The 18,473-nt window shown below is 43.7% G+C and overlaps 1 protein-coding gene across 3 annotated transcripts; it reads left to right on the top strand.

The window, feature by feature from the left end:
• The first annotated feature begins 299 nt into the window (after window positions 1-299).
• baz1b (bromodomain adjacent to zinc finger domain, 1B) lies at window positions 300-17,746 on the top strand. 3 transcript variants are annotated; one of them, XM_032545220.1, is made up of 21 exons: window positions 300-1,058; window positions 2,832-2,948; window positions 3,600-3,744; window positions 4,639-4,831; window positions 4,905-5,026; window positions 5,169-5,366; window positions 5,884-6,066; window positions 6,613-7,930; window positions 8,012-8,173; window positions 8,508-8,646; window positions 8,750-8,937; window positions 9,022-9,136; window positions 9,249-9,347; window positions 9,603-9,780; window positions 9,871-10,056; window positions 10,977-11,124; window positions 11,699-11,846; window positions 11,952-12,067; window positions 13,085-13,218; window positions 13,312-13,418; window positions 15,534-17,746. In XM_032545220.1, the coding sequence occupies exons 1-21, from the start codon at window positions 940-942 to the stop codon at window positions 16,192-16,194; spliced, it is 4,776 nt and encodes a 1,591-aa protein (XP_032401111.1). In that variant the 5' UTR covers window positions 300-939; the 3' UTR covers window positions 16,195-17,746. The 3 variants fall into 3 exon arrangements, with proteins under 3 accessions (XP_032401111.1, XP_032401110.1, XP_032401109.1); XM_032545219.1 differs by having other exon boundaries at window positions 6,613-8,173; window positions 8,750-8,931; XM_032545218.1 differs by having other exon boundaries at window positions 6,613-8,173.
• Window positions 17,747-18,473: the final 727 nt, after the last annotated feature.

The raw sequence follows: 18,473 nt of genomic DNA, 5'->3' as shown, positions 1-18,473 counted from the left end.
TATAAAGTTCAAAAATTAACTGAGAGGAAAAAACGAAGATTAACTACATAATTTCTTTCAAGTTTGTTTTGTTTTTTGTTAACTAGCGATTTTATCATCTTCAGGCAACTTCCTATTATTTTCTGTTCAATAGAAGCGGTTTATTTAATGCTCCTACTGACAGATGATGACAGACAGACTCTACTAGCCAATGATAGCCAATTTTCAGCAATTCAATCAGGGCGCTACGCCAAGACAGCCAATGAGCGTTGAGAGGAGGCGGGGCGTAGGCGCGGCGCTGCTTGCTGCCGGGGAAACGGGCTGAGGGGTTCTTTTGCCGGTGGACTAGAAACTCCCGCCATTTCGACAGGGAATTAACCTCTTGTTTGATTGGGGATACTTTCTTGTGACACTTGCGAATATTGTTTATTGATAAAACAAAACCTCGACAGCACAGCTCATCAGCAAAAAAAGATCAGCTCTAGTTTAAAAGTATTTTGTTAGGACTGTAAAACTGCAGCCGAATTGAGCTCTGGCTGTTGCCGCGAGTTTGATTTCGGTGTGGCTCTCATCCTTTCGTGTTCACCTGGAGGAACTAAAAGTTTACCAACTAACCCGTCGGAGCAAAGCTTTAATACCTTTTACTTCCCGGAATTCTGGTTAAAACCAGCGAGTCTCCGCAGCTGCAGAAGCGGAGAATGTTGCGATGAGGCCATCGGTGAGAAGCGCACTGTTATTGTTTTGCAACCAGATAGAGATCCAGACTGCTAGCTGATTAACTAGCTTCGGCACGCTCAGAGCCGGGGCCTGCCGGCTGTAACGCGAGACGTGCTATCGCTCGGTACATATATTACCGACGCTTGGATACATGCTAAGGACTATCACGGAGTAAGGTTGTGCTAGTTTGTTGCCAGAAAGTCACGTTCAGCCTCTGGCACCCGTGCCGTCTTTGGATCTGCCATGGCACCGCTTCTGGGCCGGAAACCGTACCCGCTGGCTAAGCCGCTAGCCGAGCCACCAGGCCCGGGAGAAGAGGTCTACATCATCGAGCATACCAAGGAGGCCTTCAGGAACAAAGAGTATCCTTTAACATCATGCTTTGAATCGATCCACCAAGCCAATCGCTACGTTAGTGGTCTGTCTTTTATTTGTCTGGTTAGCAGTTAGACGCTTCCATCATTTTTATTCACAGGCCTGCTAAGGTGGTTAAGGAATTTGACATTACCTGTCATTTCTGTCCCTTAATGTCTCAATTACATGTACACAGTTTAGACTGTTTGACAAGCTTCCTAGCTAGCCATGTCACATCTCTAACTGGTACATTGCAGCTATTCGTTGGCCTTTGAAACAGGTTAGAATTAAATATAGAACTAAAGTTAGCTTGATTGTTCGTAAAATGCGGACGAGTGTCTTTCACTTTCAGCTTTCACGGCTAAGCTGACAGCTAGCGATGCTAGGAGGGCTAGTTAGCGCACTGCTAACGCTAGGCATCCCATTATGTCACAATGCTGCTGGCCTTGCTGCTTCCACGGAGCAAAGCGGTAGCTCTGCTGGCAGGGGCTAGCTGGTCCTGTTAGCACACAACAACCTTATAGCGTATCTGTTGAAGGACAACAGGGCGCTGAAACAAATTATCTCAAGGTTTTACTCGCTATTTGGATTATAATTGTGCCTTTGTAGCCTCTTGTTCAGGGGTTGTTGGTCTGAAACAAGCGCCAGTAGTCCTTAGCTGGCAGGCAGGTTGTGTAGCTAGCTGTCAGCACGTAGATGGGAGTAAAGGTAGCCAGGTGCTCCTGTGACTCCCTGCTTCGTTGTTGGGGTACAGTATTTTAATTCGTGACACAGCTGTTATGTTTTAAAACTGAACAGATGACTTCTTACTTTGGTCACTGTCAGATTTTACAGGACCAACTATAAACAAGACCATTGTCAAGAGACTTGTTAGTTATATTTTCTTCCATCTTACTTAAATGAAGTCAAATAAAATGCTTCACAGTGCCTGCTAATATTAGATTCCATTCATGATGGTTGTAGGAGGGGGGAACACGTCAATGAAGTGGAGGAAATCAATTTTCTGTATTTGAGTCTTGACCTCCTGATCACTGCTTGGATCCAATTAAGGACAAATTGGTCGATTCTGCCCTTTTGGCAATTGATTGGTGCATCTCTAGAAATATTCAAATAATTTCGTAGGCTGTATATAATAAATTAAATGTTCAGGGCGAACCAGACCTCTTCTCGAATTAAAGGAAAGGACACCAGCTTCTCTGGAATCTTGCAAAGATGAGCAGATGTAGACAAAGGATGGATGAATTATAAGCACATAAATAATCTAACGGTGAAATAATTCAAGAATATTTTGCCTTATAAAGTTATTTTAATTTCCGTTTGGGTCAGTCGACTCATGGAGAGAATATGATTGCTAATCAAACCATAAAAATTCTAAGTGACCTCCTGCTGGTCATGTAGATTATTGCAGTTATGTAAGCACATTTTCTTACAACAGACCATAAGCAGATCAAAAAAACATTAGATCATCCATTGGAAGTGTGCAAGTAAGGCGTCTCTGTTTAATAGTAGTATAAGCTGTCTCTTGACAAAGGACTCATGTAAATTACAGAAAAAGTTGGGAGTCAATGACCATACATCATGCCTTCTTTCGCTTAATAAAGACTTAACTTATTTTATTAATAAATAATAAGAAGACATTGATGTGTTCATATTGATTACAAAATAAATTTAAATGCTTTACAACTTTTCCTAACCACATCCTATGACTCTGCATCTGGCTTTTGAGAGAAAGCCAATCACTTCACATTTAGATATCGCACTGTCCTTGACAAACTGTATAGAGAGTATGAGGCACGCCTGCAGAGGTATGATGAACGCATCTGGACATGCAAGAGCACAGGAAGCCTCCAGCTTACTCACAAAGAGGCCTGGGAGGAGGAACAAGAAGTCACAGAGCTGTAAGTGCGAGAGGCTTTAATCTAATCTCCGCTGGCTGCCGTAGCTGGTCTGTGATGATAAAAAGGAAAAAAAGTTTTATTTTAAAGGTTTATTTTGTCATCATATCTGGAGAAAACTTTAAACCCATCAATGATCCGATTTCTATAAATAATTGCAAACAGTTTAGATGGACTCTGCTATTCATGTGAAAGCTGAATCTGGTCATAGGGAATTGTAGTCTGCCAGCGAAGGTCATATGGTTTACTGCTTTGTCACGGCTCGGTAAATGATGAGCTCCACCTCTCATTGTATTAATATAATGTCTGAATTTGTCATACTTCAATGTGTAATGGTCTGATGACGGTTCCTTTAGCCACATCTTTCTAACGACATGACCTTAGGAAGGCCTCATAGTACAGAGCAGATAAAGAGGTGCTCAGATCACTCAGGGTCATAAGCTGTATTTAAACTCTAATTATATCCCCAGATTGTTTACTCCCTCTAGTGGTCAGTGTTGTTTTTCTCAGCATCCTCACAAGTCTTCATAGACCTTCAAGAACGACATATTGATAATAAAGATATTTTAATTAATAATAATGTTAATATTGTTAACATAAATTGTATAATTTTAGTGTGACACTAACCATGTTCTTTTTGTTTTGTTTTTTTAGGCTTCAGGAGGAGTACCCTCTGTGGTTTGAGAAGCCAGTCCTTGAGATGGTCCACCACAACACGGTGTCCTTAGACAAACTGGTGGAGATGGCCTGGGTGGAAATCCTCACCAAGTATGCTGTTGGTGAAGAGTGTGACTTTCTGGTTTGTTTTGTTTTTTATTTACTTGTTTTATTGCACCGTTTTTATTCCAGATGAATAATTTGTAGCCATTTAAAAGAGCAATATTATGTATTTTCCAGGCACATATAGCACAACCAAGTAACTGTTACCTTCAGTTGTTTTAAAAATGCTACATGTCAATGTCAAATCTATTTGAAAAGCCCATTAAAAACCACAGCAGTTGACCAAAGTGCTTCACAATTACAACCAATATATCTTTTAAATCAAACATGACTTAAAACAAATTAGCAATTTAACGCCTTGAAATTGGACTTCTGTCTCTTTAAGAAGCTCCTGCTCTTTCCGGCACTCCGCCTTCTGCACATCACAGCAATGCTCCTCATTATGCAGTTTACATAATTTACGTTATATTAGGAGCATTGGGCTGAGAAGCAGTTTCTACAGTAAGTTCAGAAGACTCGTAGTTCCACCAGGTGTTTGCTAATGGCTGCTGCCACTAGTCTGGAGGAGCCAAGTGGGGAATGGCTGGGGGAGGTGTGCTCTGTGAGGCAGAAGCTCCAAGGAGGAGCTTTGTGGAAATGGGCGGGGCTTTGTGAAACAAGCGTTTAGGTACCCCTGGATAGCTGCCACAGGATATTCAAGTATTTCATAAAACGTGCATGAAAGGATCAAAGTAACAGTCCATTTATTTTTCTTGATGAGTGAATAACATTATAACATAATGTAAAGCTCAAAAAGTAAATTTTACATAATACCGCCCCTTTAAAAAAAAAGCTCCTGTGAAATATAATAAAGTTTTGATGGATTTAAGTTCATTAGATCGGCAATAAGCTTTCAACAATCATTTCACTAAATGCTCCAGTTCTGATCTAGTTTAACTCTTTTTTTTTTTTCCCCCCTTGCTGCTAATTCTAGGTGGGAAAAGACCAAAGTTTGCGAGTAAAAGTGATCAAGATTCACCCCTTGGCGACTTCAGAGGGTGAGTCGGGTGAGAAGAAGCTTGAAGGTGCCTGTGACTCCCCTTCCAGCGACAAGGAGAACGCAAGCCAGGAGAACCAGAGGAAGGAGCCCCCGTCTCGAGAGGAGGAGAACAGAAGGGAGAGTCTGAGTACGTTGTCGACCCTCGGAGTGTTTTAAAGCCTCTTCCTGTTTTCTAACATGTCGTCGGTGCGTGCTAATAGGTGACAGAGCGCGGCGTTCTCCGAGGAAAGCTACCACTGCCATGAAGGAAGAGAAGAGGAGATGGGTCATGCCCAAATTCCTTCCTCATAAGTATGACGTGAAGCTCATCAATGAGGATAAGGTGCTTAGCTCGTTACTGATAATTGCATGCTTGTACTGTGCTGTTTTTGATGGCTTTTCTCTGATTTAATGCAACCATCAGTATGTAATTTAGTTGCTACTGAAACTGACCCTGCTCTCTCATCTTCCTCTACTAATAATAGGTGATCAGCGATGTCCCAGCAGAGAGTCTCTATAGAACAGAGCGACCTCCAACCAAGGAGATCATGCGCTACTTCATCAGACATTACGCCCTGAGGCTGGGCAAAGGAGAAAGTGCCCCCTGGGTGGTCGAAGATGACCTGGTGAAAAAATACAACCTGCCCAGTAAATTCAGCGACTTCCTCCTTGATCCACAAAAGGTAATGAATATATACCTTTTTTTATACTTAGGGATTCATATTCCTTTAGGTTTTTTTTTTTTAACATAACCACAAACTGAAATTTGTTTTTCTTGAGAGTTTACGAGAAAGGCCCACACAAAGTACTGTATTGACAGGAAGTGGAAGGAAATGCATAACCTCAGTGTAGATCCAGTGAAGGTTTGTTTGAGAACATTAGTAAACAAATGGCATCAAAAAGACCCAAGGAACACAACAAAGATGAGGGATGAAGCTGTGGTGAAGTTAAAAACTGTTGGCAGCTATGAGATGCACTCATGATTTCTTTTCACTTCACAAGACTGAGCCACTTCGTGCTGAACGACCACATAAAATCTTCCACAAATTAATTCAAAATTGTGGTTTAAGTATGACAATTGTAGAAGAAAAAAAAGAAGTTCAAGGCGTATGAATATATATTTTTTTCCCAAGACGCTGTTTTTTAATATTGAGCTATAGTTTCTTTTCCTGTGTGCTCACTCCTTTTCTTTGTCGACAGTTCTTGGCAGGAAACCCGTCCACGAAGCGTAAAAGCTTGACTTCTCCTGAAGGCAAACCTAGCAAGAAGGTGAAAACCGGTGACACTCCTGGAGAGGATTCAGGAAATGAGAAGGGAGAGAAGAAGAAGAAAAAGAAGAAAGAAGGATTGCCTCTTAGTCCCACCATATGGGGTCACATGCAGGTTAGTTGACGGGTTTCCACTTTATAAAGTGTGAAGGTCCTTAAGGGAAGGGAATAGTTCCACTTAGGGGCAATACACACCAGCAACAGCAGCAATTTTTTAACTTGCACTGTGCAGTAATGTTTGCACTACTGAATAAAACATGAATGGAAATGGCACATCTTGACCTCTGTAGCTGTTCCTCTTCTGTGCTGCTGGTAGTTCTTCTTCTACTGTTGTATTGCAGCACCGTTAGCCACCTGCAGGCATCAATGAATAACTGCACATGATGAAAATTAATAGACATGGTCTGATGCTGTATGTGAAAAGTGTCGATTGTATAAAAGTGTTTCTTAATTACTTTTTTCATCTCTGTATTGAAAAACCCATTTGATTAATTAATTAGATTTTTGGTATTTTAAGATTGATTCTTTTTCCACCAATGCACTCACTGAGTTTCTTTTTTTTTATAGCTTCTATTTGTTTGGACTTTGAATTCAAGCCATGTTGTACACCCCTAAGCTCTGTTTTTAAATAATAAGTAAATGTTTTTATTATTTCTTTCAGAAGATGAAGATGAATGGTTCCCCCCTCAAGGTAAAGAACTCTGGAACTCCTAAGAAAGGAGACGGAAAAGGCTCTGCTCCCTCCACTCCAAGGTCTGGCAAGAAGACCGGTGACAAAAAAGATGGGAAGAAAGGCGGAAAGGGTGTCGATAAGAAACTTGATGTTCTAAAATCTTCTAAAAAAGATGGAAAAACTGGTGATAAAACACCAAAAATGAAGCAGATGACTCTGTTGCAGCTGGCTAAGGGAACCCCTGCAGGGAGTCCTAAGAAGCGGGCTCGCAGCTCCAGCCTGGGCACACCCAAACTTGGAAAGCCGCTGCACCCCATGGCGTTGCACCTCGTCCGCTACTACAAGGAGCACAAGGGAAAAGAGGATAAGAAAACGTCCCTCTCTTCCCTCATAACCAAAGCTGCCAAGACGTTATCCACCGAAGACCGCGGGCGTCTGCCGGACGAGCTGAAGGAGCTGGTTCAGAAGCGCTGGGAGCTGCTGGAGCAGAAGAAGAGATGGGCAGCCATGAGTGAAGAAGAGAAGAACGAGGAGATGAAGAGGAGGCGTGCTGAACTCAAAGAGAAACTGAGAGAAAAGGCAAAGGAGAAGCGCAAGCAGGAGATGTTGGTCCGCCAGGAGCAGTCGCGTAGATATGAGGACCAGGAGATCGAAGGTGGCAAAGCGCTGCCGACGTTCAAGCTGGTGGACATGCCCGAAGGCCTGCCCAACACGCTGTTCGGCAGCGTCGCCATGGTGGTGGAATTCCTCCACTGCTATGCCGGGCTGCTGATGCCTGAGGATCAGTATCCGATCACAGCAGTGGCGCTGATGGAGGCGCTGGCCGGGGAGCGCTCCGGCTTCCACTACCTGAACCGCGTGCTGGTGGTGCTGCTGCAGACGCTGCTGCAGGACGAGCTGGCCGAGGGCTACAGCGAGCTGGACATGTCCCTGTCGGAGATCCCGCTCACCATGCACTCGGCGTCGGAGCTGACGCGCCTGTGCCTGCGGCCATGCGACGCGCACGACGAGAGCGGCCAGGGCTCGGAGGACTCGGGCGCGGTTGGCGGCTACGACGACGTGGTGAGCAGCGAGTTCCTGGAGAAGCTGGAGACGGTGGAGGTGTTCGAGCTGAGCCCGGAGGAGAAGGTGGACCTGCTGGTGGCGCTGTGTCACCGCATCCTCATGACCTACTCGGTGGAGGACCACGTGGACTCCATGCAGCAGCGCTCGGCGGAGCTGTGGAAGGAGCGCCTGGCCATGTTGAAGGAGGTCAACGACCGCAAGAAGGCAGAGAAGAAGATGAAGAAGGAGATGGAGAGCAAAGGTGGGGTCAGTCCCGGTTGTGTCTCGGGATCATCTGACACGTTAAGATATTTACCAACTTTTACGTTTTCTTGGCTCAAAGGTGAGAAGAAAAAGGAGGGAGCAGCTAAAAAGGAGAGCAAGAAGGAAGTGAAGGTGGAGCCGGAGCCGGAACCTGAGGACCTGATCAGCCTGGTGAAGAGCCGGCGGCTGATGGCCATGCAGGCCAAGAAGGAGAAGGAGGAGCTGGACCGGCAGAACAAAGGTAAACCTGGCAGCTGGTCAGTCATTTGGCTTCTGACCATGTTTGACCAAGCTTCTGAAGCTATTTAACTGTGGTGTACTGGTGCAGAGTTACCAAATAAATATGTAATTCAGTACATTTATACCTATTTTAAAAAAGAAATGGATTAGATCAGTATGGGCTGTTTCTACAACTCAGATATCTGCATCGGTATTGAAAGTGAAAGAAGTGGTTTGGTGCATCTCTGTGCTAAATGTTGTGATAAAATATGTCATTCGGTGCAGAGGCCTTTCAAGCCTCTCCATCTTTACTCTGACTGACTGACTGACTGACTGTTTCTGTGTTGGCTCTGCAGAGCGGATGGAGAAGGAGGCCGAGGAGGAGCGGCTGCGGAAGCAAAAAGCCGCAGCAGAGCGCGCCTTCCAGGACGGCATAACCAAAGCCAGACTGGTGATGCGCAGGACTCCGCTCGGCACCGACAGAAACCACAACAGGTTGCTGCTCCGTCTGCGTGCTGACCTCGTCCAGTGTTAAGCCACGGCGGCTGAGGGCCTTCTGATAGATGTCCCAACTGTGTTGTTTTGTTTTTTTGTGAAGATACTGGCTTTTCTCCGACGTGGTTCCCGGGCTGTACGTTGAGAAGGGTTGGGTTCACGACGGCATCGACTACAGCTTCACTCCTCCGCCCGAGGAGAAAGCGGCCGAGCCAGAGTTGGAGGAAGAGGAGGAAGAAGGCAGCGAGGCAGCTTCAGTTCCCGACTCACAACCCGATTCACAAGGTAGAGGTATGATCAGATCTGGGACTAGGCTGCTTGTTCACATGTGCGGTTGTGTGTTTCCTGTACACCAGCTGTGTGTTTGAATTGCAGAAGCTGAAAAAGACGACGTGAGCGTTGACGGAGCTGCAAGTGAAGGAGTCCAGCAGGGGGCAGCACCAGACGTCTGCATTGAAACTACAATTCCCAAACAGGGACAGAATCTTTGGTGGGCATCTACATTGGCTGTTTTCCCAACAGCGCTCTGATTTTTAATTCTCATTTCATCTTAATTTAAATTTGATCTTCTCTGTGATCTGACTTTCTGGCTTTTCTTCCAGGTTTGTCATCGACAACCCGGCTGAGCTGGAGGAGCTGGTGGAAAGTCTTCATCCTCAGGGAGTCCGAGAGAGCGAGCTGAAGCTAAAGATCCAAAGCAGGTGAATGGGCTCCTATAATTGGACATAATTACTTTAACACACACACACACACACACACAGGGCCTTGCAGCCTTATGACTTTACCAGCTTAGTGTGACCTGCTGCAGAAATAAGACAAAATGTCTAACTTCCTTTAAACCTTAAAACCAAACCTACGTCTACAGGAAGCAGAGCAAACAAACCTGCTTTTATGAACAATGTGACAATAAGGCTGCAATAGAGAATTTAAGTAAATATAAAGCTGTAAATGTTCAGGTACCAGGACATCCTACACTCCATCTATTTGAGTCGCAAATCCAAACTGGGACTCAGGAGCTGCGACGGCTACGCCGAGCTGCTCAAATACATGCGCAGCGACATCCAGGAGATAGCCTCCAGGCTGCAAAAGGGAGGACTGGGCTACCTGGATGACAACGTAGATATAGAAGAGCAGGTGAGTCACTTCATTGCTTAAAGAAATGTCCCACAGTGGACTGTCTTTCCATTGTGTAACTGTATTTATGCTTCCCTCTGATGGCTTCAGCTGAAAGACATGGATAGCTTGAAGGACTTTGGTGAGTGCATCATCACGCTTCAGGCCTGTGTCATCAAGAAGTTCCTGCAGGGCTTCATGGCTCCCAAACAGAAGAAGAAGAAGAAACAAGCAGGGGAAGAAAGCAGCAAGGCCGAGGAGGTGGACGAGGAGAAGAAACTAGCAGAAGAAGCCAGGGTAAGACCGCCACACAGCAGGACAGGAGTTTCCATTTCCGTTGTCTCACAAATGTATCCATACCTTAAACTTTTCCACATTTTGTGCTGTGAAATTAAATCAAAATGGCAAAATAATTGTGTAGTGGAAGGAAAAGAATTCTTGTTTTTATTTTAACATTTTTCCAGTAAGAGTGTGGCTTATGCATGTATTTGGCCTAATTTATTCTTAAACACCTAAAAGTTGTAAAGCAAGCAGAGCATGTTGCGGAGATGTTTCTCTGTTCAGGGCTGCAATTTCACTTGTAAAACTTATGAACACATGTGCATCTTCCATTTCTAAGATTTAAATACTTTTGGAGTTTGTTGTTGTAACGAAATATTAAATGTTTTTTTTTTTTTTTGCAAGGCTCTTGAGGCCGAAACGATTTTTGAAATAATCGTCAGCCAATTTAGTGATCGATTAATCGTTAACAGGAGCATGCAGACTCAAAAAGAGTATTTGCTGAAAAAAACAGTCAGCAGTAATTAAGCCAAAATTAATTACTGCTAAAGAGGGGCTCAAAATATATGTAAATATATCAAAATATATTTACATTAAACATTAAAGCATTTGTCTGTAAACATGTTTGACACAGAACTCGTTAAGTGGCAGTTTCAGCTTCACCTGGTTCAAATTCACTAAAGGCATGCCGTTGCTGCACTTAAGGCAATAAAAATGTTTACTTTCGTCTTTATAAAGGAATTGAATTGTTTGTTTTCATTTGCATCTTTTGAATTTGTTTTTATGATTGTATAAAAACATCACTCGATTTATGCGATTAATCATTGCGGTATTTAATCAGTTACTAAAAGAATTGTTAGTTGCTGCATTAGAGTCACTGTAAGCCACCGGGTTGATCATTTAAACAAAAAGAAACTGGGTTCATCTCCTCCTGCCAGGTAGCCACAGCGGTAGAGAAGTGGAAGTCGGCCATCAGGGAGGCGCTGACCTTCTCCCGGATGCATGTTTTGCTGGGAATGTTGGACGCCTGCATAAAGTGGGACATGTCTGCCGAGAACGCTCGCTGCAAAGTCTGTCGCAGGAAAGGTAAGGGAGGCGTACTACTTCTTTTTTATTATTATTCTTTTTAAACACAGTCTGATATTTTTGTGTGCAGACGTGCGTCCGATGTTTTTGTTTCCTGTTTATTTTCTGAGCTAGCTAGACTCACTTCAGAAACATTGACCCTGACAGAACTGGAGCAGCAACGGCTTTTCCCTCGTTGCTACAGAACAGCGGCGTCGCGATGAACGACTTGTTACAAGTTTTCACAGATGGTTTATCTGAATGCTGCAGTGGTCTCATCCCTGTCCAGAGCTCAGGAAGGACATGCCTCTAAGGCTGATGGAGTGTAGGACCAGACCCAGACAGGGAGGCATCAGAAAGCTCAGAGCAGAGCAGGGTAGATGTGTCAGGCAGGTCTACGTTGAGAGCCGGCAGCTCCGCACGCCCTCAGGTGACCCTGTAGTGATCTGCTACCTGCACAGCACTGGCAACACTCACAGCAGTTTGATTTCGACTGAGCAGTAAAGGAAAGAAGTGAAGGAATGCTCTTTAAATAACAGAAAAAAACTCCCTACCTCACTTTTCTTTTCTTTTCTTTTAACCTCTTCGTATCCAGGTGATGATGAGAAGCTCATCCTGTGTGACGAGTGCAACAAGGCCTTCCATCTGTTCTGCCTGCGACCGGCTCTGTACCGCATCCCTGCTGGGGAGTGGCTGTGTCCGGCCTGCCAGCCCACCGTGGCCAGGAGGGGCTCGCGCTCAAGGTGGGGGGCCGGAACCGGCCGAGTTACCTGAAGCTGCAGAGACCTGCGTGTTTCGGCTGTTTGTCTTTCTGCACAGAGGATGAATTTTTAACTCTTTGGTTGCAGGAATTATAAACAAGACACCGACGAAGAGGAGAGTGAGGAGGAGTCTGAAGAGGAATGCTCTGAAGACGATGACGAGGATGAGGAAGAAAATGACTACAAAGCCATGGGGCACAGCTGTGAGTGTCTGAGAGAAATTTATCCCAAACTCTTATTAAACGGTCTGCATCTGATGAAGGAAGGCTTCACTGTGTCACTATGGAAACGGATCAAAACTCAAAATTGCAACATACAGTCATTTGTAGGACTGCAATTAACAATTGTTTTAGTAATTGATTATTCTGTTGATTACTCTGACGACTAATCGGATAAATTTCGGCACACTCTGCAGATGCAAGTAAACAATTCAATATTTTAAAATAAGAAAATATTTTATTGCTTAAGGATTACAGTTTAGGATTAATTACTGGTCTGAATGTGTTTTTTTTTTCAGCAAATTGCCTCTTTTTTTCTATACTCTAGTTAATCTATTACTAAATTAGTTGATATCTATAATCGATTCATCACAGGTAATCCGATTGATAGTTTCTGCCCTACTAATTTGTTGTGCAGAGCTTCCATCCATTATTTCATCTCCCATTCTTCCAGTCGCCCCTCCTTCCTTAAATCTTTCTTAAACTTTGAAAATCGTCAGAGCAGGAAATCTGAAAATTAGCTGAAAGAAATCTAGGATCTGGACGTGAATTATTGATATAAAAACTAAGACCAATGGGAAAAGTGAAGTGCTCTACAGAAGCTGGTTTTGGAGAGAGCCTTCCTCGTCGCTAATGTTTGGGAATGAGAAGAATGCCGATGGGGAAAATCCAGGCCTCGTCCTCGCTGCGTCTCTATTGTCTGCGTATTGTCATTCATCAGCGCTCGGGTCTGAACTCTGCTTTGAAGCTTTCCGTGTCTCACTCTGACTTCACTCAGAGAATGTGGCGCGATGATCCCTCTGTCAGGCTCCAGCCTGCGTGGCGTGGATAACCACGAAGAACAGTTCCAGAGAAGATGTCTCTGCTTATTTTAGTCCCTTTGGCCTCAGTCTGGATCAGTGGGCCTTAAGACGTCCACAATGTCCAGCTTTCATAACCACAAGTGAAGCGCAAACATCCTGACCTGTTCTTTCCCTGTCCTCATGTTGCTCCCGTTTACAGTGAGGCCGAGGAAGAAAAACAAGCAGTCTTCATCACGACAGAAGAGCTCTAAAAGTAAAGCCAAGAAGGTGTCCAGCAGGCAGAGCAGCAAGCAGAGAGCCGGGCCCAGCAGCCCCGCAGACATCGACGAACTGGTGAGAAATCACTTCTCAACGTATGGGAGAGGGGGGAAAAAAAGTGGAATCAATGAGAGACACTAGCTAATCATTGTGATGGTGTTTCCCCAGGTGAGGCAAAGTACCCAGACGGGGATCAGCAAGCAGGCGCTGGAGCTGGAGAGGTGTGAGGAGATCCTGAAGAAGCTGATGAAGTTCCGCTACAGCTGGCCCTTCAGGTGAGCCGGGACCAGGAACACTTAAGAGACATACCGTATTTTCCAGGACTATAGAGCGCACCACACTATAAGTCGCTGGTACCTCCGCCGCTCTCGGTTTTCCATAAGGACGCAGCCCTGTGTCTCCAATGGCGAACCATGGTTTCGTTCATGCCGAGCTTCCGTGCAGCGGCTCTATTTCCCTCCTGTACTGCCAGATCGATAGCCTTCAACTTAAAAGCTGCATCATTTGAGTTTCAAAGCATTTCTCCGTCATGCCTGCTGCTAGCATGTGTTTGTTCTACATGAAATTTAGCACTTTCTTCTTTTATTTTCAATTTTGACTTCCAATGATTCACTTCCAGCTAAAGAGCCCCCTAATGGTTGAAGAAAAATCGATAGAAAAGCCGCACCGGGGTGTAAGCAGCATGGTTCAAAGCGTGGGAAAAAAGTAGCAGCTTATAGTCCGAAAAATACGGTAACCATATTTCAGCCACGATGCTAGCGCTAATCATCATCATCCGATGCTCTGATGCCTTGTTCAGGCATCGGAGCAACATGTCCCTTATACTTCAGATTGGCTTCATATGCACCGTTTTTTGGAAAGAGCAGTCAGTGATTCTACAAAAGAGCTACGGATTTGACTTTTGAATGACAAATGTTATCATTTTAACCTCCAAACTGTCCATTCATGCTGTTGCACATGAGAGCTTTTGGTCATCGGTGAATTATTAATATCAGGCAGAGATAACCTGAGCAAATAAGAAATGCACATTTAGTTTTTTATTTTTATGGTGATTTTAGGGGGGGGGGGAAGGTTTCCTAAGTGGAAAAACATAATCCCTGCTCTTGATTTGCATGTAATTGGCAAAACAAAGTTGAATTCAGTCTCTGAATCACTGAATTCACACCTCTATGAACAAGAAATAGAAATGTGACATGGTGTCAAGTTATTTTCTACTTTATGCAGCTTCCCTACTTGAGAAGGGATGGACAAACGATGTAAGCTCTTATTAACAGGGATTTTACTCAAAGGACCAAGCAGTTTTCTTCATTTTTCATCCTCCATTTATTAAATGTGTGCCATGATATTTCATGAATGGTCCAAAGCAGGTAAAAACCTTTAAACAAACCCAAAAGAAGAAAAATAATTACTAATCTGCATGTAATTCTACATAAATCAATTCCACTCAAACTACAAAGCAAATGATTACAAACTATATAAACAATACTAAGCAAACCACTGTGAATCAAACCCACAAAGTAATTAAAGTTAAATGAACAAGTAACTAAACTTAAGTTCTCTAACTTTAAAATACATTCCACATTAATATTTACAATTCCATAATATTTTAATTTATTTAAATATACAAATATTCACCTTTTAATATTAATCATAAATAATTATTTTATAAATATAAATAGCTAATGCTAAATTGATTAATAATTAACATTAATACCCAATGACAACAACAATCAGTTCAATCATTAAAATCAGTCAATCAGTTCCAGACTTTGCCACTACAATCCACCGCTTCAGTTCAGACGCTGCGGTTATAAGCGTTAATTCGGCCGGTAAAGCTGGCGGCCCGCTGTCGGGATGTCAGTACTTTTGCAGTCCGATCTGTCTTACCGGCTGCCTCTCCGCTCGTTTACAGATTTGTCCAGATCTGCATAGATTCCAGGATTTCTGATGAAGCGTCCCCAAACACCAGTCCTCTCTGTTTGGCTTTCTTTTCCGCCTTTTTTCTTTCATTGTCCGTCCCTCTTTTAGGTCCGTGTGGAACATAGTGCGCATGTCTTTTTTTTTTTTTTTTTTCCTTTTTCTGATTTGACTTCACACATGGCCTGAAAAAGAAACTCCACTTAAACTGACAAATGATGAGGAATATTTCAGTCTGGAAAGTGACAGTGAGCCATTGCTAAGGCTTTGGGATAGATGGTAAAGACAAAGGAACAGAACTGAATTGGGTCTGGCTGACTCTAGTGAAAGTGAATAAAATGTGGCTAATAACTGGTAATTAATGGCCTAATATCTGGAGGAGGGAGTCATTTCCCCTTCAGCCGTGGTGAATCGTTTCGCTCCCTGATCTTCAGCCTGATGTGGCGCTTTACGCATTCTCTGTTGCCTTCCAGGGACCCCGTTTCCCTGGACGAGGCCGAGGACTACCTGGACATCATCTCGGAGCCCATGGACTTCCAGACGATGCTGGGGAAGTTCGGCCAGGGCTCGTACCGACACGCCCAGGACTTCCTGGAGGACATGAAGCTGGTGTTCTCCAACGCGGAGGAGTACAACCAGCAGGGCAGCACGGTGCTCTCCTGCATGGGCAAGACGGAGCAGACGCTCACCGAGCTCATCCAGAAGCTGCTCCCCGGAATCAGCTACCTCCGCCGGCGCTCCCGCAAGCGCGTCAACCAAGCTCCTCCTTCATCTGAGGAGGAGGAAGAAGAGGAGGAGGAGGGTGATGACGATGAAGGGGACTGCGAAGAGCAGGAAGAGGAACCCAAGAAGAAGATGCAGAATGGCAAATCGAACCAGAAGACGGGCAGGAACGTTCGGGGCCGGAAAGAGGAGAGCGAGAGCGAGGCGGACAGCGAGGAGGAGAGCAGCAGGAGGAGGAAGAGCAAGAGGACCTCTGGCGCCTCCGGCAGGAAGGATTACAGGGAGCTGGACAGCGACGGGGAGCAGGGCACGAGGAGAACTCGTCTGCGGGGGGGGCGGGGCGACGCCAGCAGCGACGAGGAGCAGCCCAGCCATCAGCAGCGACATTCCAAGAGACTGAAACGCTCGTGAAGAACCCAGGGTGTCTTCTCTCCATCATAATCTCTGGACCACTGGCTCTCCTCCTCCTCCTCCTCCTCTTCCCACACAACCAGCAGGACTCAGATTTCAGAAGGACTGGTTTTTGGTTAACAAATTTATGTTCACATTTTGGAAAACAAACAAAACTGATTTATATTTGTAACATTTTTGATATCAATGATGTTTTTTGTTTGTTTTTTTTGTCCCAACCAAGAAAAATGAACCTTTTACGATAAATACTTTTTCTCATGGCTCTTAGGATTTATATTTCAGTTTGCCGTCGACATCATCACACTATCCTGACGCTTTGTCGCCAGGCCGTCTCTTTGCTGACCTTTTTTTTTTGTCCTGGATGGGTAATTTATAGCTGCCAAGATGTTTTAATTTCATTTCTGCCGATATACTCCTGGTCAGGAATTTCAGCTGGGTTGAGTTTCAGATTGCAGATTATCTTCAGGAACCAGAGCGGCTCATAGAGCCTCTTGTCTGTAGTGCCCTGCCACTTTAAAACACCTCAGATGATCCTCCTGTTTGTACTCCTCCTTTGTAAAAGTAACGTCACCGGGCGTAAATAAAATTGTGTGCTTAATCATTTCTATACAGTATTTAAGACCAGTGTCTTTTTTTTAAATTTTTTTAAAACAATTTTCTTTTTGGGCACATTTTATTTGATATTGTAAATGAAAACCTGTCCAATAAATGCAAAGAGAACAAGTCTCAGCAGAAATGACCATTTTTACCTTTTGTAACCAACGTACAACTCAGTTTAAATTAAAATTGACGCCATGTTCCAGAAAATGTCTCGGTGTTGTCACCAGGGGGCGCTCTGCCTCTCCGTTTAATCCTCCAATCGCTGCTGCAGAATTTACTGGTGGATTAAAAATATTTCATTTAAACATCTGTCTTTGTATCAGCAGCCATTCGACATAGAAAGTCAATGTAAATCAGATTTTTTTTTTTATTAATCCCCAATGTGTATATATTTATATATTTGTGTATACCGATAAGGCAATGGTTCATATTCCCCTCTTTTCCTGTCCGTACTGTGAGATGCTGTGTTTTACTAGTGCTGTTAACATCCAAACTTTCTAGTCACAAGTTTTTGCCCAACCTGTTTCTGTTCAGCTTGGTTTTGCTCACCCAGTAGGCTGTTTTTAATAATAATAAAAAAATAAAAAATAATCTCCCTGAGATGTCAGCGAACAAACAAAAGGCGACTGGACCCTCTCTGAGGGAAATCTTGTTTGTAGATGCTTTCCTTATTCTTGGAGGACCTGCAAAAGGCTTTTACATTTAATTTTTTAAATATATATATATATTTATAGTCTATAGCTGGGTTGGAGCTGGCTGGAGGTTTCTCGTGTAAAGGATAAAGGCCAGAGACCATGGCTCTCCCTGATTTTATTTAGGCAGAGCTGAGGCCCGGTGTCAGGTCGGTCTGACAGAAATCACTGCCATCATGAGATAATGGACTGGGGAGAAGAACGGGCCAGCCTTGATGGCTGAACTATGTCTTTACTTTTTAATAAAAGATTAAAACATTTGTCATTGTCTCTGGTGGTATTTTTGCACTGCAGTTCATTTAATTTGGATCCAAATTTGATATTTTGACTATCTTCATTATGCATAAAAGAATGGAAATTAGGTTTGTGTAATAATAGTTTGTGTAACATACTAATGCATAGTACAGTATTTCTGTATTCCCGAGACCTTTTCACATAAAAAAACCCACATTTTCTATTGGATTTTATCTGAATCCAACACTTTGTACATCACCTTTTAATGCAATTACAGCTACAAGTCTTTTTCAAATATGTCTCTACCAGCTTAAAGGTTTTGCAGTTGTGAACATTTTGTTCATTCTTTGTAAAACCGTTTTACAAATCAAGCTCAGCCGGATTGGGTGGAGAGCTTCTGTGGATGTGCGTTGTTCTGCTCACAGATTCTTAGAAGTGAATCTTCACTCCAGTCTCTAAGGTTTTCTTCCGGGATTCCCATGTAATTTAATTCCAACAATGTTCTCAGCTCTGACCACCTTCCTTGTCTCTGGTAATGTCTCCATGCCGTGACGGTGCCACCAGTATCTTTCTCAGTGGGTAAGTTGTGTTAAGGTTGATAAATGGAACATTTTCCACCGTTTTCCAGTATATTAGCCACACTAGCTAACATTTTTCACGTTAGCCAGTAAGCAGCTTCTATGATTATAATGCTACGTTCCAGTTAGCTGGGAAATTGGAACGGCGGTGTAGTTAAGAAGACGGATTTTCAAC

The sequence above is a fragment of the Xiphophorus hellerii genome, chromosome 18 (genome assembly GCF_003331165.1).
Source record: "Xiphophorus hellerii strain 12219 chromosome 18, Xiphophorus_hellerii-4.1, whole genome shotgun sequence".
Classification (NCBI taxonomy): domain Eukaryota; kingdom Metazoa; phylum Chordata; class Actinopteri; order Cyprinodontiformes; family Poeciliidae; genus Xiphophorus; species Xiphophorus hellerii.
The sequence above is the reverse complement of the archived record's forward strand: the minus strand, read 5'-3'. Positions and strand labels throughout refer to the sequence as shown.